We start from the raw sequence: 22,579 nt of genomic DNA, 5'->3' as shown, positions 1-22,579 counted from the left end.
CTGATATTAAATCTGAAATTTTTTTAATATGTAAAGACTAGACATTCAAAGGTCTCTTTTAGCATTAGCAACTCTTCTCTCCCCACATGTCTGTTTTTCTAGGTTAAATACATAATGACTTGGCAGCTAGGATAATAAAGATAGGTATCAAGGGTCAACATGAGGATGGACACAGTTGAAAAGAAAAATATAAAAACGCAACTAATTGAGTCTTGGCTCACAAAATTGTCCCTGATGCTGAATTTTCCCATGATTTCCTCACCCCTACAACACCAGCTCAGCCATTAAGGGCTTCATGATTGCCAGATGCTTGTCATCTCTGAGGCATGCCCAGGAACTCATTAGGAGAAACTTAAAGAAATTTAAGAGAAATTATATGGGCTTTTTGATCATTTTCATGTCCTTTTTATCTTTTCTTTCCCAGGCCCCCAAATTGGAATTTTTGGTTTTTCAGATCATATGAAGTATTAAAATTTTTTTAATTAAGTTTCTGGGAAGGAATTTTCATTCCTTATTTTAATTTTGGCATTTCTCATATATCTTAGTATAATGCATTTTACCATTTCTTTCTATACATGTTTAGAAAGAAAAGATCCAAAATACCTTCTGAAAATCTCATATTGTGTTGCTGTTGGCCATATGGTCAAAACATCATTTTTGTTTTAAAACAACTAAATTAGGAGCACCTGGGTGGCTCAGTTGGTTAAGCATCTGACTCAATTTTGGCTCAGGTCATGAATCAGGGCCTGCTTAAGATTCTCTCTCTCCCTCTCCCACTACCCCTCCCCCCCAAAAAAAACTGAATCAAATTTCTACTAGAATTGGTTTTTCACTTGGTAACAAAAGTCTATCTATAATAGAACTTTTAAAAAAAGTGAGAATTTTTAAATAAAAAGTAGATATTTTCAAGTGTGACATATGAAAATTAACCTATATATTTAATAATTTAAATAAAAGCATCCTAGTGTTATGCCACAAATATCTTATCTAAATTATATAACCATTACGTTGTAGTCATTAACAAGTAACTTTCTCCAAACCCTTTTCCATTAAAAGCAAATATTGCTATCTGCACTCTATATATGTGGAACTAGAACAAAAATAACAATAATTCTTGGCTTTTGTCATTTAGCTGAGACAGCAATAGTGCTGTTGGAGGGTGGTTATAGCTTACTTACGTGGAAATAGTGGAAAGTCTAGAATAGATAAGAAAGATGAATATTTAAATACTGGAAAAAGTGGGGATGGCAGAAAGTAGAGTAAGATCTCGAGGCTATGAGAGAGCAAGTCAAGGGGCGCCTGGGTAACACAGTCGGTTAAGCGTCTGACTTTTGGTTTCGGCTCAGGACATGATCTCAGGGTCCTGGGATGGAGCCACATCAGGCTCTGTGCTCGGCGTGGAGTCTGCTTGAGATTCTCTCTCTCCCTCTCCCTCTGTCTTCCCACTTGTGCGCACGCTCTCTCTCTCTAAAATAAATAAATAAATCTTTTAAAAAGAGAGAGAGAGAGCAAGTCAAGATGTAGAAGACAGATGGGAAAATCAACCCAGTAAACCTTGCATATAGGAGATAAGATACAGGGAAATAGAAATGTTTCTCATTTCTATCAACTACATCAGAGTCAAGAATATCTGTTTTAGTCTAAAATAAAACTGAAATGAAAAAGATATTCTGAAACCTTAGTAATTGTCAATTCTGTAGCTAAACTCTCCTTTTATACAGAAAGAAATATATCAGGTAGAGTAGGTTTTGCCTAAGGCTTTGTATTTTTCCCTCCCAAAGCAATATACATTATTGACAGTGAAGAACACCCAGGAATAATGCCTTGACTTCATCAGTCCATAAGCAAATGAGAACAACTTTCCTGTCACTGTGAGTAATGCCAAACGCAATCCTGGCTCCCACTTTTCTGCTTCTCATTCCCAGGCCTCATTTTTCTCCTCTGATAGGAGCAAATTTTGTACTGGTCAGAGTAAATTTTTCTTTAATTTTTCTGGTAGACTGGGCCATCACTGAAACTCAAAAATAGATTGGAATCCTTTATATAGTCATTTTCAACTCTAGACATTTTTCTAAACATTAGGAAAAGATCTTTCTGAGTCACTTGGTAAGTTGAGATTCTCCTTGCTTCCCTCATCCTCTTCCTGTCCCCGTCACTCATGGTGATGTCCCTTAGGGCTCTGTATTGAGCAATATAAAGACTGCACTGATATCCATGTTGATGGCATATTCTACTAGGGCTGCTCTTCAGGAAGAAATAACAGCCAAACGCATTCACTGTCAGTGAGGTCTGCCCAAAAAATGAGAAATGAGTCAATGAAAGGGCAAATTGAGAAAGTCATACAATTATAGATTTTTAAATTACAAAAATGAAAACAAAAACAAGAAACCTCTTAACACAGTCTGTTGCTCCCAGAGAGACATTTCCTACACTGATACATTGCAAAGTTTTTCTCTTGACCAAAAGCCACTTTTTTTTCAGGGAACTAAAGTTTTAAAAGGAGACAGGAACAGTGGGAAGATGCCAGATGTATGAACCTCTCTCCCTAGCAGACTCTGAAAACAACTTTCTATATCTACAATAATGCAACCCTGTTTTTCTTGGAGTTTTGGTATCCAGAAATAATTTGAAACTGATTATTTATGTAAATAATAAGTACCCACTCATTAATTTTACCCTTAGGTTGAAAAAGGAGTTTTAAGCAACACACCAATTGCCTGGGAGGCCAGCATATCCACTCTCACACAAATATCCTTCCAGGTTAGGGGGGGTCAGGAGTAAGAGAAGTAGGTAGGTAGGTGAAAATTATATCTTATTTGGCTTTTGTGGCTAGGTATCAATTATTGATAATATTGTTAGGCATCCACCAAATACTCACTGGAGGCTATTTGAAATTTCTGATGCTTATATTTAGTGACTGTATTAAGGACATGCACTAACTTCCCCTAGCTAACACATATATGCTTCTTTCTCTACTAAAATAGCCTCAACGTGGTCTTTTTGGCAAACTATCAGTTATTGTTCCAGAACAGGATGAAAATGCACTGCTAGAGGTTAAGTTAAAATACGTAGGACAATCCAAAGAACAATAATAGGAATTGTAAGCTAAGGGCTCAAATCTAGTCTTGAGAATTTCAAGTTGCACTCCTTTTATGTCACCAGAAGCAGAACTGTTATTCAGATGGACTCTTTTAAAACCCAGCTTAATTGACTAACATGTTACCTTTTCCAGTAAATCAGTGCAGCCATGTCTTTCCCTATACTAGAGAAATAAGAATGAATATATCCAATGAGATTCAATGCCCCCCATAATTGCAAGTAAGAGAGAGAAGCCTGAATAAGTATAAAGACTTGCTTGTTAAACAATAACTAATTGCCAAAGCAAGAGTACATGGCCTGTAGGAAGTCAAAAATTTCATGAAAAGGGGACCCATCAGAGGCAGTACCCTGTCCTTGGTAATAGTACCTGAAACAGGAAGAAGGGTTTGAAGAAATCAATGAAGTAATTTCCTTTATTTAATGATCCATTTCAAAGATATATTTTGTTAATCTGAACAGCTAGGATGATGTATTTTTAATCAATTGATTTTAGTATTATTTAATTCATAGATTTTTTAAACTTCCTCTATTTCTATTATGGAATGAAGTTTGTTCTCAAAAATACTGCAGATAGGAGGTTGTGGAAATGTAAATGGAAAAAAGTCTTCTCTAACTTAAAGCAAAAGTGACAGTTGAATAAAACACTGTTCAGTTTCACAGTCGCTTTTTAAAATTTTTACTTAATACAACATTAATTTTAACTTCCAGAGTACATCCCTTTATCTCCTAATCTCAGTGTAACAATACAGCTGTCTCCAGTAGTAAAAGACATCACGACATCGCTGTCATAAAATCAGGAGATTGTTCTCATCCGGACTTACTCTAAATTATTTCCTCAATAAAAGTGCAAACCCAAAGAGTGTCTATCAAATGACTATTAAGTCAGAGGTAAAAGAGAAAAACAAAAACAAAAAACCTTGCCACAGATTAAAACAATAGAGTGGCAGATTAAAACTATTTATTTCATAAAATCTTGACATAGGTATTCTTTCAAATAAATGACTGTTCTACTTCAGAAAATTGAAATAACTGTACTTCAGAAAATTGAAATAACTCAAAAATTTATACTGCTTCATTTTGGAAGAAATATAAAAGCAAAAAGAAAATGCAAAATTAATCCGATGTAATAAAAATGTCCATGATTGAATATGTATTTTGAAGACCTAAACAACATGACAACTGGTAGATGATCAAGGATTGTTGCCAGATAGAAGATGTCAAAATACTAAGATCCCATTTCTTGCCACTTGATTTTTATCTGATTTAGTCTACTATCTAAAGGTTCTTAGAAGTCTTAAAGGTGAAAGGAATAATTGTCAAATGTTTGTTGTTACTGTTAACGTCTTTTTATTTTATTTCAGGAATGTGTAAGTTAGCAGCATCACAAAACAAATTATAGGCTGAAAATGTCAGGTAGTTCTAATGTCATCATTTTTGCTATTATGGATCCTTTATTTTTTCATTTGGTTAATAATTTCCAGTTCCATAGCTATGTTTTATAAATTGACATTTAATCATAAAAGAATATGCTTATGAGATTCAGTAAGCATCAAAAGACTGTCTGCACATATCTACCAGCTGTCATCCTAAGGCACATGCTCCAAAGGGAAAGGCCTTACTGCTTCACCTTTTTATCTGTCATTTGGGGCATTGGAGTACATCACCGGTTTTTGACTCTAAAAAATTTAGTCAACAAGTATTTTGAATAACCCCCTCCCAAAATATTGCACTGTGCTAGCAGAATGCAATGTCACCCAGTCCTCAGGGCGGGAAAAAGAACATCTTCCTGCCCCGTCTCTTTTAAGCTTCAGAGCTCCCTTCCAAGTTGTCATCTAATGCCCAAATGGGAGAACATAGATTTTGGGCATCAGAACTGCCCTAGGTGAATATTAAAAAAGAGAGAGAAAGAGAGAAGAAAAAATAATGCTTAATAGTTTGGTTACCATCATCATAAAGCAATATCTATAATACATGGTCGGACTGTATTATGGTGCTTAACATAGACATTCTCATATCATCTTCACAACAAGCTTATGGGACAAGGAGCTAGAAGCATGGAATTGAGGAACACAGGATTGGAGCCCAGTAATGTCTGCTTCTACAGCCTGGTCTAACCACTGTTATACTGTTAAAGTATTGTATCCCTCCCTCTCCACTCAACCAAAAAATTCAGAAAACATTGTAGCATAGCCCTGTTGCAATAGTAAACAACCCTCAATATCAGGAATATATTTGATATATAGTTAGCTAGTACTTTTTGCCACAACTTGGTATTGTTTCTTCTGTTCCATGTTCAGAAGGGAGAAAGAAATCCTGGCACCAGTCATGTGCTTAAAAATAATTTTTGAGTCCTCTTCAACTTGCTTTTCTTGACCCTACACATATCGAGTATTTTAGATATTCTTAAATGCACTTGTTTTCCAAACCTTCATTTTCTTTAATCTGACACATTTACAAATTCTTTTACTTACTTTTGTGACTCTCAGATTCATTTTCTTTAATCTGACACATTTACAAATTCTTTTACTTACTTTTGTGACTCTCAGAAGGAACAGAATCAGGAGCTCTAAGCATGAGTGAAACCTTCCTAAGATTCTTCCATCATATTGAATTAAGTTCATTTTGTTAATTTTGTTTCTCAATAATTTAGCTCATCAAACTTCCTGATTATATCACCTAAGATTCCAACCACCACTTCCTGTTCAATACAGTCTCCATTTTCCAAAAAATAACCTAAATCCTGTCACCAAAAACCACTGGTAAAAGTGATAAATGACAATTAAACTAAAACATAAAAACTAAACTATTCACTAACCTGCAGAAAAAAAAATCTCAGGTTTTTTTTTTTATTAGTTTTTAAGATCTTGCTCTTTTTTTTTTTTCTTTTAAGCAGGAGTGCAAGAGAAACTGTAAGCTTTAACTTCATCTTTAATTGGCCCTTGAGCATATTAAGCTTTGCTGTTGAGTTTCCATGTAGGGGAAAAGAAGACAGTGATGCATACCTTGTAGAGTGGTTCTAAAAATTAAGATCATGATGGAAAATATTTATCACAGTGCCTGTCATATAAGTGTTTAATTATTGGTAGCTATTATGATATTTATTATTTTGGATAAAAATCTGTGTTAATTACTTTTTAAAGATTTTATTTATTTATTTATTTGAGAGACAGAGAATGAGAGACACAGAGCGTGAGAGGGAGGAGGGTCAGAGGGAGAAGCAGACTCCCCGCCGAGCAGGGAGCCTGATGCGGGACTCGATCCCGGGACTCCAGGATCATGACCTGAGCCGAAGGCAGTCGCTTAACCAACTGAGCCACCCAGGTGCCCAAAAATCTGTGTTAATTATGGCAAGCTAAATTTTCACTTAGCATTGTTCCTAACAGTAGGCTGTTAATGAGGCCAAGGTCATGAGTCAGGTTAGTATCCCTTCTGAATTACTTACAAATGAACACAGGCTGTACTCTTCACCTGGACAGTTTCTTGAAATGATATAAATAATGGGCACAGAGGTGTCTGAGGGGAAAAAAAATGAAGGTGAATCACCTCAACTTAAAATACTAGCCATTTTAGTGAAGACTGAGTAGTATCACCTCTACTTATGGCAGAATTGTGTTTTTTAAATTTGTATGTACTGTACCCCTCCATAAAAGAGGCCATTTTTCAATATCTAAAACAAAATGCATAACTTACTGCTTGCTAGCAAATAACTTGTAAGGCAAAATCTCTGAGTAAACTGGAGTCCGGGGAAGCATAGAGTTCAAGGATTGGTGGATTTTCAAAAGTTGGAATATTTAGGGGTTCATTGACCTTGAACTGGAGAAGCATAGTTATTTGAATGAGGCTGTTGCTGATTGGCTAACTTTCAGGAGCAGTTTCTAATGTAAATTGTCATTAATTAATTGCAACAGGTTTAAAAACAGTTCTTTTGCGTGATTATTTATTTATTGCTATGTCCAAAGAACAATCAGACCTTTACTTAGCAGAGAACTTTTTATTCTCAATGCAATTATTGAGTACTTACTATGTACCAAACAATATGCTCAATTTGTTACATTATCTTCTTAATCCTCACAATATTCTGTGAAGCGCTTGTCATTATCTACAGTTTTCATTGATAAGCAGAGGGGGCTTAGGTAACTTGCATAAGATTGCATAACTAAAAAGTGATAGAGCAAGAAATAAAACCCAGAGTCATCTGACTCCAAAGACTGTGTTTTCTGTACTGCCTCTATTACTTCTTAAATTAACTCCTGGCATTTCTACAACCCTCCATTTCTATAGTTTTGTCATTTTAAGAATGTCATACAAATGGAATCCTACAGTATGTAATCTTTGGGGATTAGCTTTTTTACTCAACATAATTCCCTGAAGATTCATTCACATCATTGTGTGTGTGTTAAGAGTTTCTTCCTTTTTATTGCTAATTAGTGTATTATGGTAAGGATGCATCCGTTTGTTTAACCATTCACCCACTGAAGGAAACCTGGGTGGTTTCCAGTTTGGGGCTGTTATGAGGAAAATTGTTCTAAACCTTCATGGACAGGTTTTTGTATGAATGTAAGTCTTACATCTCTAGGATAAATGTCCAGGAATGTAACTGCCAAATCATATGGTTCTTGCATATTTCATTTTTTTAAGAGACTGCCAAATATGTTTCCAGAATGGCTCTACCATTTTCTGTTTCCAGCAGCAGCATCTGAGCGAGCCAGTCTCTCCTCATCATTGTCAGCATTTGTTGCTGTCACTGTGTTTTTGGGTTTTTAATTTTTTCATTAACATATAATGTATTATTTGTTTCAGGAGTACAGGTCTGTGATTCATCAGTCTTACACGCTGTCACAATGTTTTATTTAGTCTGTCTGATATGTGCGTAGTGAGAGCTCACTGTGGTATTGATTTTAAGTTTTCTAATAGCTAATGATATTGAATATCTTTTCATGTGCTTATTTGCTGCCATCTGTATGGTCTAGTGAAATGTTTCTTCATATCTTTCGACATCATTCCAAATGGATTATTTAGTTTCTTACTTCTCTCTTTTGAGAGTTCTTTATTCTTGATACTATTCTTGTCAGTTATGTGATTGGCCAATCTTTTCTCAAACTCTGGTTTGTGTTTCATTCTCAATGTTTTACATTTAAGTCTGTGATCTATTTTGAGGTAATTTTTATATATATCTGGTGTGAGATGTAGGTCAAGTTTCATTAATTTTGCCTATGGATGTCCACTTGAGCCAGCACCATTTGTTGAAAAGGCTACCTTTCCTCTAGTGAATTGCTTTTGCACCTTTGCCAAAAATCATTTGGACAGATTTTTGTGAGTCTATATATGGGTTCTCTGAACTGTTCCATTTATCAATCTGTCTGTCCCTCTGCCAATACCACACAGTCCTGATTACCGTAACGATAATAGTCTTGAAATCAGATAGGTTTATTCTTCCTATTTTCTTCTTCTTTCCCAAAATCATTATAGTTATTCTAGTTTCATTGCCTTTCAATGTAAATTTTAGAATAATCTTATCCATATCCATAAAAAAGTCTTGCTGGGATTTTTACCAGAATTTGTTAAACCTGTGTATCAAGGGCTCCTGGGTGGCTCAGACGGTTAAGCGTCAGCCTTCAGCTCAGGTCATGATCCCAGGGTCCTGGGATCGAGCCCCACATCGGGCTCCTGGCTCAGCAGGGAGCCTGCTTCTCCCTCTCCGTCTGCCTCTCCCCCTGCTCATGCTCTCTCTTTCTGTCTATATCTCTGTCTGTATCTCTGTGTCTCAAATGAATAAATAAAATCTGTAAAAAAAAAAAAAATGTCTGGAGACATTAAAAAAAAAAAAAAACCTGTGTATCAATTTGGAGAGAATGACATCTTTACTATGTTGTCTTCCAATCTGTAAGTATGTCTTCATTTATTTAAATCTTCTTTGATATCTTTCATCAGCATTGTGTAATTTTCAGTGTAGAAATCCTGTGCAGGTTTCATTTGATTTACACCTAAGTACTTAACTTTTTTTTTGAGTGATTGTACATGATATTGCTTGAAATTTTGATGTGCACATATTTGTTGCTAACATACATAAATACATTTTGATCTTGTATCATGCAAACTTGCTCAACTTACTTGTTTGTTCTAGGAATTTATTTTTGTTGCTTCTTCTGATTTTCAAATGTAGACAATCATGTCATCTGGAAATCAGAATGGTTAATTTCTTCCTCTTCAATATGTATGTCTTTTATTTCCTTTTCTTGCCTTAACCTATTGACTAGAACCTCCAACACTATGTTGAAAAAGAGTGGTGAGTGTGGACATCTGTGCCTGTCCTTCATCTTAGGGCAGAAGTATTCAGTTTTGCAACATTAAGTATAATGTTAACTGTACGTTTTTTGTAAATGTTCTTTATCAAGTTGAGGAAGTTCCCCTCCATTCCTCTATCTCTAGGGGGTTTTATTATAAATGGATGCTGAATTTTGTCAAATTTATTCTGCTTCCAATGATAGCATCACATGATTTTACTTCTATAGCCCATTAATATGGTGCATTGCATTGGTTGATTTTGAAATATAGAACAAGCTTTGAACAACTGGAATAAGCCCCACTTGGCCATGGTATATAATTCTTTTTTATATTACTAAATTCTGTTTGCCAGTATTTTGTTAAGGATTTTTGCATTTATCCTTGTTTGTAATTTTCTTTTTTCCTCTCTCTCTCTCTCTCTCTTTTTTGTACTGTCCTTGTCTGGTTTTGTTATTGGGGCAAAACTAGTTTCATAAAATACATTGGGAAGTGTCCCTTCTATTTTCTGGAAGAGAGTGTGTAGAATTGGTATTAATTATTTTTTTTAAGATTTATTTATTTATTTATTTGAGAGAGAGAGATAGAGAGTGCACGCACAAGTGGGAGGGGCAGAGGGAGAGGGAGAGAGAGAATCTCAAGCAGACTCCCCACTGAGCAGATCCTGAAGCTTAGCCGACTGTGCCACCCAGGGGCCCTGGCACTAATTCTCATTTAAATGTTTGGTAGACATTGGGGAGCGTATGTGCTATGGTGAGCGCTGTGAATTGTGTAAGACTGTTGAATCACAGACCTGTACCTCTGAAACAAATAATACATTATATGTTCAAAAAAAAAAAAGAAGAAGAAGAAGAAGAAGGTAGCAGGAGGGGAAGAATGAAGGGGGGAAAATCAGAAGGGGAGATGACCATGAGAGACTATGGACTCTGAGAAACAAACTGAGGGTTCTAGAGGGGAGGGGGGTGGGGGGTTGGGTTAGCCTGGTGATGGGTATTAAAGAGGGCACGTACTGAATGGAGCACTGGGTGTTATACGCAAACAATAAATCATGGAACACTACATCTAAAACTAATGATGTAATGTATGGTGATTAACAGAACATAATAATAATAATAATAAAAATGTTTGGTAGAATTCTCCAGTGTAACCATCTGGGCCTGGAGATTTCTTTCCTAGAAGTTTTTAATTACAATCTTGATAGTTACAGGGCTGTTGAATTATCTAATTCTTTTTGGATGAATTATGGTAGTTTGGGTTTTTCAAGAAAGTGGCCCATTTCAAATGAATTTTCAAATATATGAGTATAGAGTTATTTGTAGTATTAGCTTATTAGCCTTATGATGTTCGCAGGATCTGTAATCATATTCCCTTCTTAATTCCTAATTTTGGTAATTTGTATATTTTTTCTTTTTTTTCTTTTTCAGTCTTGCTGGGAGCATGTCAATTTTATTGATTTTTTTTCAAAGCACCAGCTCTTTTTTCTCATCTATTTTATCTGTTATTCACTTTCCATTTCATTAATTTCTGCTCTTTTTATTATATCCTTCCTTCTGCTTGCTTTGGTTTTATTTAGCTTTTCTTTCCGTAGGCTCTTGATGTAGGATCTTAATTACTGACTTGAGGCTTCTTCTTTTCTAATACATGCATTTAGGGTGATAAATTTCCCTCTCAGCACTGCTTTAGCTGTGTTCCACAAATTTTTATGTGCTCTATTTTCATTTACGTTTAGTTCAATGTATTGTTTTATTTCTCTTGAGACCTCTTTGACCCATGGATTATTTAGAACTGCATTGTTTAGTTTCCAAGTATTCAGATTGTTTTATTTTTCTGTCATTGACTTTTAGTTTGATCTTATTGTGGTTGGAGAATACCTTCTGTGTTATTTCAGTCCTTTTAAATTTATTGAGATTTGTTCTCTGGTTCAGGATATATTCTTAGTAAATCTTCTGTGGGAACATGAAGATACTGTGTATTCTGCTGCCGTCAGTAGGAATGTTCTATAAATGGCAATTAGATCTGATTAGTTGATGGTATCGTTGAGTTCTTCTATATTCTTGCTGATTTTTAGTGTAGTTCTATCAAATGTTGAGAGAAGAGTGTTGAAATCTCCAACTATAATTGTGGATTTGTTTATTTCTCTGTAAGTTCTATCAGTTTTGCTCTACATATTTGCAGCTGTGTTGTTTGTTGTGCACACATTTAAGAATGCTATGTCCTCTCAGTGGACTGACTCTTTTTTCATAACATAAGATCCCTCTCTATCTTCAGTGTATTTTCTCTGCTCTGAAATCAACTTTATCTAGATTAATACAGCCACTTCTCTTTTCCTCTAATTAATATTTTCATGATATATGTTTTTAATGCTTTTACTTTTTATCTGCCTATATTGTTATATTTGAAGTAATGTCTGCATATAGTTTCTATAGTCTGCATATAACTGAGTAATATTATTTAATCCCCTCTGCCAAGATCTGCCTTTTAATTTGTGCAGTTAGTCTCCTCACATTTAATTTAAGAACTGACACATCAAAGTTTAAGTTTTAATGTAATTTTTTTGTTTTTTTCTGTTTGTTCTCGCTCTCCCTCCTTTTTTTTTTTTTGCTTCTCTCTTTTGTCTTCTTTCTTACCTGCTTCCTGTGTGTTATTTTTTTAGAATTTCATTTTCATTTATGTATAGTGTTTCTAGTAAATCTTTTTGTGTAGATTTTTAAAGTGTTGCTCCTGCTATTACATTGTATATACATAAATTACAAGAGTCTGCTAATTTTATCACTTAACGGTTTAAGTGAAATGTAGAAACTTTCTCTCTCTTTACATCACTTCACCCTCCTCTATTTATAATTGTCTCAAACATTTCCTCTACATACATTTAGAACCTCTACATATATTTCCTCTACATACATTTACATTTAGATGGTGCCATAGTTTTACTTCAATCATCACACATAACTTTAAAAATTCAGGAAGAGAAAGAAAGTAAGTGCATTATACTTACCCATATATTTGTTTGCCATGTTCTTTCTTCCTTCCTAAAGTTCTAAGGTTTCTTCTTTTATTATTTCCATTTTATTTAGAGAACTTCCTTTAGCCATTATTTTAGGATAGGTCTGGTGGTGACAAATTTTCTTCATTTGTCTTCATCTAAGAACGTCTCTATTTCCCTTTCACTGCTGAAGAACATTCTCATTGGTATAGAATTTTATGTTGACTGTTCTTTCCTTCAGCACTTGAAATATTGTGCCACTTCTTTCCTTTCTCCATGGTTTTTGATGAGACATCCACTGTCATTTTAATTGTTCTTCTTCTCTAGTAAGATGTCATTTTTCTAAGGTTGCCTTTAAGACATTTTTCTTTGTCTTTAGTTTTCAGAAGTTTAATTATAATGTGTCTATGCATGGCTTTCTCAGAATTTTTCAGCAATTATTTCTTCATTTAATTTTCAGCCCCATTCTCTTTCTCCTCTCCTTTCAATAATATGATTGTTAGAAGTTTTGTATAGTCTCATAGGTCCCTAATACTCTGTTTCGTTTTGTTTTTTTGCCAATGTGTTTTCTCTCTGTTATTCAGACCAGATAATTTCTATTGCCCTATCTTCTAGTTTACATTTGTTTCCTTTGCTCTCTACATTCTGCTGTTAAGCCCTTCTACTGGGCTTTTCAGTTACTGTATTTTCCGGCTCTAAAATTGCCATTTGTTTCTTCTTAATATCTTCTGTTTCTTTGTTGAGACTTTATATTTTTTTGCTGAGTTTCTTTTTTTTTTTTCATTTGTTTTAAGCATATGCATAATTGTTCACTGAACATTTTTTTAATGGCTACTTTAAAATCTTTGTCAGATAATGCTAACATCTCTGTCTTCTCAGTGTTGGTATTTCCTGATTATCTTTTTCCATTCATTTTGACATTTTCCTGGTTCTTGGTATGATTGAAACCTGGACATTTTCATATAATGTTATAAAATCTGGATTGTACTTAAACCTTCTGTTTTAGCTGGCTTCCTCTGACACCACTCCAATTGGAGGAGAATGGGGCACTGCCTCATTCTGGCCAGGTAGGGAGAAGTCCAATTTTCCCATTCAGTCTCTATTGACACTTGAGGCAAAGTCTCCTTGTTTTTGCTAGGTGAGGACGGAATTTCCATCTCCCCAGATGGTCTCCACTGATACAGTGGGGGTAGCCTCATTGGGTGATAGAGAAGGTCCTGACTCTCTACAAGGCCTTTTCTAATCATACTATTGCTAAAGTAGAGGGCTGCCTCATTACTACTGTGTGGGAATGAAAGCCCAGGCTCCTTGTGTGATCTGCACTGGCATCCTTGGGGTGGGGGAAGACTTGCTACAGGCAGATAGGAATGAATGCACTGGCATCTTACTTGGCCTTCTTGGACACCACCCAGGCAGGAGTGTTGGTGTGCTTTGTTACATCTTTATAAGAGTAGAAGTTCTAGGCTCCACACTTGGCTGTCGCTGGCATAGTCAGGGTGGGGCCACAGTTTTTTCCATGGTGTTTGGTTATAGAAGAATTGTTATTGTCTAAAAGTCTTCTGTCTTTCTAGGCTGACCCTTTTCTGGTCCTATGGCTAGAGAGAGAAAGCTTCTGTTGGGGCTTTCCTCTTCTGTATCTGTTGGTATCTTGGGGTTGCCCACTTCCTCAGGTCCAAGTCTGGGATATATGACACAAAAATAAAACCCAAGAGATTCACTGCCATGTTGATACTTGGTCTCCATATCTGAGCTGATCTACTTTTGTCTGTCTTCTTTCCAGAGTTTCCTTATATTTGCTTACATAAAATGTCCAAGGTTTTAGTTGTTCTTGGAGGAAGTAGGGCATAGTATGTCTACTCTATCTACTTGGAATCAGAAGTCCAACTGCCTAGATTTTTAAAACCTAACCTGCTTACTAAAAAAAAAGTCACTATAGAACACATGGTAGAAATAGAAAGTAATAGGACTGTTTTGTTGTTATTGTTGTTGCTTTACAAAATTACTGAAATGGACTCATTTAAATGAGTATCAGTGGTTCCTTGAAATCAGTTCCTGAGTTATCCTTTGTAGATGATTTTGTGTTGTTGACACTGCTCCCAAACATTTTTTGAACTCTACTGGACTTAATTTGAGAGAATTAATTGTGTCCATTTGAATATTCTCAGTGGCATAAACTGTCGTCCTTTAAAGCTGTGTTTGATTTTTGGAAGCAACTTCAAGTGGTTCAAGAGCCAAGATGGCTAGTAAAACAGGTGACCAAATTACATAATATACTTCTCAGTCTAACAGTTTTTCTAAGAGAATAGTGTGAACCAAAGCATTGTTTTAGTGAGAAAGTCATTTCTTTTATATCATACAAAACTTCCCAAACACTTTAAATCTCTACATAATAAGCCTGATTAGCTGTGGGCTGAATTTTGCACGAACACTGCCCTTTGGTATCAAATCACTATTTCTTTTCTGTGGTATTGACATTGATGTTTTCTTGGGTCCTATGGATACTGGAGTTTTTCTCTGTAAATTTTGACAGTATGGTCTTGGGTCAACTTGAAAACACTATATTTCATCACTGTTCTCCTCAAATATGTGTTATTTTGTCCAACCTCCCCTTGAAAGTTCAAAACAAATGTCAGATCTTCTCTATTTCTTTTTATCATTCAAAATGTGTAGCACAGTCTTTACAGAAACCTTTATGTTCAAATTCCCCTTCAGTATGAGTCAGTGTTCTCAAAGCTAACCCTCTGCTTGAACAAATCCAGCCTCTGACATTTTCTACATTTTCATTAGCCCTTTGTACTTCATCATGAGCATCCTCATTATCTTTCTTAAGCCTTTGTGCCAGTCAAAAAAAACTTCCTCTTTACAGTCTCTCCAACACCATAATTGTCCCTTTAGATGTCTTGTGTCATTTATGTTTGCTTAACTCCACGCAAAATTTAGTGTTAATTCTTGGCTTTCTACAGCTGTCGCTCCCCATGCCCGTTCAGTGCAGCCTGTAGTCCCAATAGAGGGTGAAATAACAGTACTAATGCAAACAGAATCATTTTATAGCACATCCTTTCATGCCCACTTGATGTTTTACCAAACTATCTGAGAACATGAGCCTCGTCACTTCATAATTGTGGGAAGATTACTAAATACACTTATTTGCTTAACTATGATGCTCTAAGTCACATCCATAGGATCTAAAATAGATAACAGACCTAGTTCAATAAGTAGGAATGGCCTTTTGGCAAATTAAAGAGCTACTAAAGAAATTTAATATATCTGATTGCAGGATATATTATATATTTACATATATAATATATATATTTTCATGGTTCCTTTTCAATTCACAGTTCAACTATTGGGGGAGAGAGTTGATTTGGGGGTTAGGGGTTTGCAGTATAATTTTGTGTTTAAGAGCATGATCTTTCAAAACTAATGATGTACTATATGTTGGCTAACTGAACATAATAAAAAAAATGGGCGGGGGAAAAAAGAGCATGATCTTTCATAGTCAGATAGCCTTGTTTCAAATCCTGATCCTGTCAGTTTACCAGTAGTGAAAATTTCCTGGGGAAGCTGCTTTACTTCTCCAAGACTTAGTTTCCTCATTAGTAAAATTGGATAATAATAATTCATAATAGTTAACCTCTAATGCTGTTGTAAGGACTAAAGGGGGTAATATGTGTAAGATAAGTTTTAGCACATTGTTTGGCACCTAGTGTTTCAATAGTAGTCATTATTTATTAAATGCCAGTTACTGCTCCAGTCATTGAAGATGGTAAGTAGGATATGGTGCTTGCCTTCAAGGAGTTCCAACTCAAAGCATAATTCTGGGCTCCAATTGTCCCATCAGAAGGGAAAACTAAACCAGAAAAATAAGTCTATAGACTATAATCGTTATATAATATGCAAACAGTTTTTCACCCTTGGATAGACCATTACCAGAATATTCTAATCAATGAAGAGATTGTTAAGTGGTCCTTATTAATTTTCTCATGTAGATTATGCATCCATGTTCTGGATCCCTCTAAGTTTTTCTGGGTGTTAACAATTCTTTGCTTGTCTACATGATCACTTTAAACTGCTGGTCTTCTTCTTGTCCACTGGCTCAAGCACTGACTGAAGACCCATAAGTATTATGCAGTGGTAGTGACAAGCAGATTTAAATGTAAAATCAACTTATTGTTCCATAGCCAAGCTAGTCAGCTTTCGTCAGCTGACATCATCAGCATTTCAAACTCCAGGAAGTCATTGTCTCCAACTATGTAACTTAGCATGCCAGTGAGTTCATTCAGAGTATAGCAGCTCAAAATGTCATACGGCTTATCGTGGTTTTCCTCTCCTACCAAACAAGAGAACATGAAATTCCATGGAGGTAGGAGAGAATCACACTAAGGGGAAAAACTTGACCAGGAGGGTGTTCAGTCATCTAGAACAGCTCTCAAAGTTGTAACATCTCCTTTCATTTAGATTTCTGAGAAGGGCATAGATACAATATAGAAACATACATTTGCCCTTTATGAAGTTTCTTAGTTGTGTTTATGATATTATAGCTTTGCCATTGCTGGTTAGTTACATTGGATAGTGTGGGATTGATAAGTATTTTCACATTGTGCTGGTATAAGTGTGACTCTTTTTTTGCATCTTTTCCTCCAATTTCTCATGACTGAAATATCCTTACTGTTTCTGAATGTAAACATTGTACATGATAACAAGACAACCAGTTGGGCATCTAAAAATATAATCAAATGGTTGTTTACTTTGCCATACGCATTGCCAAATAATAATTTTGAATATTTTCTTCACTGAAATCACCTCTTGTTTGGAACCAAGCAATATGGCTCCCATCTTCTCCAAGTGATTTTCCATGATCACTGTCATTTCCTTATGTTTCTTAATGTTGCTCTTTTAAAAGAACTTTTAAAAATTCAAATTAATCTGTTCCTTGAATGCGTGTTTAATAATTTTTCCTTTATTCTTCCTGAATTTTTAATCAAAAATTTTGATTAGTTAGACCTCCCTAGCTAATGAGTTACAAATCTGTTACAAATAGCAAAATTCACAGGCTTTCCCAGCTAATGAATTCTAAGGTGAAATTCAGCTTTGAATTCCAAATTATCTACCCTTAAAAGACCAATAAGAAAGAAAATGAATGCAGGAAGTTACCCCTCAGAGACCTCCATAGTAATAGGTGAAGTACCAAGCACAGCAGTAAAACATATGTTTAAAAGTATTAACGATAAGCATTCATTTTCCATGTGAGACCTCCATGTTAAGCCATACATAATTATAAAGGTCATGTTCTGGGTGACCAGCCCAGAAGCAGGACTACTTGCTTGGTGGAAAAGATACCAAGTAGAATGACTCAAGAAACCGATGTTAAAACAAAGGTGAGAAAATCAGAGTGAGCAAGGAACCATATGCATATGGTGTGCACTATAGCATTTGAAGATGAGAGATCAAAGTGAGCATGCCCTCTTCCTCCAACAGTCACCCTTAAGGACTGAGAAATTGTCATTATTTCTTTAAATGAGATACTAATGAATGTCTCTGAAAGCTCACCATGGGATAATCTACATACAGAGCTCACTTTGAAGAACTTTCTGACATCTAGTGCCTCCATGAGCTACAGATACTCACAGGAATTTATCACATGGTTCATTTTCAATGTGACTTAAAGATTCCAAAAACCATACTCTTGATTTAATAATGCAGAACATGAATAAATATTGATTAACCTCACCTGAACAAGCTCACTGTGCACCTGTGACATAAAGGAAAATACACACTTCAATTCTTTTGCTTCAGAATCAGGAACCAGGCTCTCATTCTCCCCCTGATGTTTCCTATATTATATCTCTCTCCCTGCTGTTAGTCAAAATAAAATGCCATATAGAACTCCACTTTATTTTTAAGCTATGACTTCTTTTTGTGCTTGAGATTTTTCAAAGAGAATTTTGCTCCCTTAAAATGGGAGATAAAAATAATCTCTGGCAAGACACCGGATGACTACGAATGTATATAATGCAACTTTGCTCCAATATTAGCATTTTCACAAACCACAGTAGGCAGACCCTTACTGTTTTTTCATTATCCTTTCCAGCAGTGGCTGAGAGCCCAAGTGATGCCACTTTACCAGAGGGGTATTCTGTATGTGTGTGTTCTACTTTAATCACATCCTTTCAACACCATGTATCTTTGTCTGACAACTTATCTTCTCCACAGGCAGGCAGCCACATCCAGACTCTGATGGGGTCCCAAAGCCTTCAGCATCGTAGCCGGGAGCAGCAGGGATATGAGGGGAATATAAACAAAGTGACCATCCAGCAATTTCAGTCACCATTGCCTATTCAGATCCCCTCTTCACAGGCCACCCGGGGACCTCAGCCTGGACGGTGCTTAATTCAAACTAAAGGGCAAAGGAGTATGGATGGCTATCCGGAGCAGGTGAGAAGGGTTTTTATCATTGATGAATTCTCAGGAAATGTTCAGGGAAGTCCGGTGAATCTGTGGTTTACCTTCCCCCACTAATGTAGTCTGGGACAAATTAATGCTCTCACCATGCTGAATGGAGTGGAACACTCTTTGTTGGGGTTTTACCATTATTTTCAGTGGTTAAACACTACAACCTATAAAAACTGATAGCTGGCAAATGCCCATTTCACATAAGGAGAAACTGATGAATTGGACATTTTTCTGATTTATCCTACACCTTTTCCTGTTCACTCTCAACTCTAACTTAGTGCTATAGCATGGCTTTTGAATGTTACAGAGCTTCAATGAATTAGGTGTGTTTACTGAGGCCTCTGGTGAAACTGACAGTGTGAAAAGTAAACTATTTGTGGGAACCTTTCTGAATAGTCCTATCTTCTGATTGTTGAATAGGACAAAGATAAAGCTTTGCTTGAAGAAAATGATAAAGAGCAGTTAGAAGGGAAACATTTCTGAAATGGTCTAAAAACTACTGATAAGTACCCTATAGCAAAAAAAAAATGCCTGTTCTCCTGCCCTATCTAAAATTAGGATTTACTTTTCCATTATAGAATCTGTTTTTCTTCCTTAGAACCAGAAAACTGAATAGAGCTTTCTATTGAATTATATTATGCTGAGAAAGTAAGACATTAAGATCTTAATACTCCCATAAAATTAATTTTTCTTATTTCATTCTTCAAATAACTAAGCAAAGCTCCTACTGACTTCACTAACTCCTTAATATGGTTTATAAAGATTTCATTTTATTATTGACTACTCAAAGTTTCAGATATCACCCTACCTTATTTTCTGAACATCTCAGACATTGCCTTCATTCTAGTTTTTTCTTTTACACGGTTAAGAGCCATTTTTTAATTTGGATCCCAGCTGTTCTAGACATTGCTTCTACTTCTTAATACCCTTCTTAATACCCTTCTGAGATAAGGTATTAATCATTCTGAGAATCACAGGCTTTTTTTTTTTTTAAGATCATTTTCTTCCTGTCCTACCTTGATCTAGGTCAAGTGTTGGATTTAAGGTAAATAAATCAGACAGGTGCCTTTAATCCGGTAATGATATGAGGTTTTTAACTCTCCAGAGATTCTTGAAAGTTAATAAAATTTTAAATTTTGTTTTACTACAGGCATCTAGAAGGTTAAAAATTGTTCATATTTCCTCCCCCCACAAATATAACCCCAATGAAGTTCTTGGGTTTTGTTATGCCTATTAGCAACGACACGATTTTTTTTTTTTTTTTGCCCAGAATCAGCACATTTAAAAATCCACTGAGATCAATGCCCTCTGTTTCACCTACTTTGAACAGTAGGTTTAGTTTTAGCATGCAGTTATTCTGAGCACTCTTAAGTTTAAAGGCCTTTTTTTACATTATTTCTCAAAATACATAAGTTGTATAGTTTGACTAATGAGAGGATTACTAAATTCTAAAGTTTACATACTTATTAAACTTAAAACATCATGATTCTTTCAGAGGAGGTATTTGTCATCGCTGACAGGTGTTTTGATCCACAGTTCCAACATCAGGTGCTTTTCAATCTGAGAGGTAAAAACTGAAACATTCAATGGCTGTGTTAAGGAAGGAACTTAAGTAAATTCCTCTCAGCTTCCCAGTTTTTTTCCCTGCCTTGTTTTCAGACTGCAATGGTTTGGAATGCTGAGATAAAATTTACCAGGTGAATAATATATTGTTATTATCACTAATTTGATTCATAACTTGTTCATAACTTGCTGAATATTTTCAAAAGAAACTAACATTAACTTGGTTTTTCTCTTTTGCAAATGTATAGTCCATGACAAACTATATTTATATATGTGGAACATACAGATACCAAAGCAGAACTAGGAAGGAAAACCATCAACATGGTGCTTCAAACATCTCAAAGCCCTTTCATGTATTAACTGATTTGATCCAATTAATAATGATGTGGTACAGATAGAGCAGTTTCTGTCTTATTGACTAGAAAAGTGAGATTCAGAGAAGTTAACTGTCTTGCCTGTGGTAACACAACCATTTAGAAGCTGAGCCGGAAATTGAATCCTGTTTCTTGAGTCTACCACATTATATGCTGCAGCCTGCTGCCCTAGAACCAAACACAGAGGTCCAGAGTAAGCCCACACGGAGAGAGTAAGCAATGGAAAAATAAACCTTTGAGTCCATGCCTGCCCCAGACAAGAGGACACACCCACTACTTAACCTAACGGATCAGGATGGCAGGAGCTCCATAGTTGTCTCCTGCCAGTTCCTGAGTACACATCCGAACTAAAGTTTGTTCCTGACAGAGAATTTATTACATTTGAATTACATTAGAATTAGACTCTGTGAGTTATACAAAGTGAACTGCATCCATCATATTCAAGGGAAAAAAAACCAAACCAAACCAAAACTCCAAAACCTTCCCAATCTACCTTGAAAGAAATCATTTTCATATTTAATAATATATGGGGTACATGAAACAGTTGACAAGATTTCAGACATTTCTTTAGATTAGATGCACTGGTCAGCTAACTGAAGGGCTCGCAAGGGTGAGGCTTTCATCTGTTGAGACCAACTGAAGAAAACATTATTCTGAGTCTTTGGCGATAAAAACTTGGAAAATTTTGTTTTATTTAAATTATGGATTTTTAATTTAATAGGCAACAATTTGATAAAGGTGGTTAGAAAATAGGCATTAAAATGGTTTTAATATATGTTATTTACTCAATTGATTTCAGGGACATTCCATACCTCATTCTACTCCACTTAAAGTATTACTACTATTTATAAATATTTTCCTCTAGAATTTTACTCTTCAGTAAATAATACTGCAACTCTGACATTATAAACCACAGTTGGAAACAAATAATGTATAACTCAACACCACAAATTCTACAAATTGACTTTCTAAGTTCTGTGCGGTCAGATAGTAGAATTTAGTAAACACTGCGGTAGGAACCGAAGGACTGTCTCAGTGCTCCAGTAAATATATGTATGATCTTCTTGGTTTCCTTAAGTAGAAAATGAAGGAAATGAATTACCTTTATAATTTATTTATGGACAAAAAGCATTTGAGTTTCTATTTCCTAGATACATACAGGGTTGGCTAATTTTTTCTGAAAGATCTAGAAAACGGTAAATCGGAGGATTTTATTCATCAGTCTTTATTTATTATGTCTTTTGAAAAGATTTAATTAGTACTTTGAGCTGGACTTGCATTTCTAAATCACAACAAAAAAGGTATGGAAATAGAAGAAGAATTAAAAATTAATTATTCTTGAATATCAACATTTATATATTTGATTATATTATTAGATATTATATAATTATATATTGTTATATAATTATTTTATAATAATCTATTATAACATAATTATTATATAATATATATGTGTTAATATATATGTTATATATTATATATAATGATCATTGTATATAATATAGCTTATATATTATATACAATGTATTTTATATTATTGTATCATGTCATTATATAAATCAGATCATGTCACTCTTCTGCTTAAAAAGCCCTAGTGGCTTTGAAATTTCTGAAATCATATACATTCTTATTATGGCATAAAGTCCCTACAGATCTGGCCTCTGCCTCCTCTCTTTCTATTCTTTCCTTTACCTATTTTTTCTCTAGTCATGCTGAACTTACTGTTGCTGTTGTTATTGTTATTGTTGTTGGTAACAGTAGTGATATAATTTACATTCCTTCAAGTTCACCTGTTTAAAGTGTACAATTCAGTGGGTTTTATATA

General features: G+C 35.1%; 1 protein-coding gene across 1 annotated transcript in view; it reads left to right on the top strand.

Moving 5' to 3' along the window:
• LRRC7 (leucine rich repeat containing 7) overlaps positions 1–22,579 on the top strand; it is a 959,434-nt gene that overhangs the window by 898,466 nt on the left and 38,389 nt on the right. The window contains exon 25 of the mRNA XM_064588988.1: positions 18,578–18,799. Within this exon, the coding sequence (XP_064445058.1) occupies positions 18,578–18,799 (222 nt within the window). The remainder of the gene's footprint in view (positions 1–18,577; positions 18,800–22,579) is intronic.

Source organism: Mirounga angustirostris, unplaced genomic scaffold (genome assembly GCF_029215605.1).
Source record: "Mirounga angustirostris isolate CCGP_5_RB_7025 unplaced genomic scaffold, mMirAng1.0.hap1 SCAF_4, whole genome shotgun sequence".
Taxonomy (NCBI): Eukaryota; Metazoa; Chordata; class Mammalia; order Carnivora; family Phocidae; genus Mirounga; species Mirounga angustirostris.
Note: the sequence above shows the minus strand (reverse complement) of the source record. Positions and strands in the feature narration are given on the sequence as shown.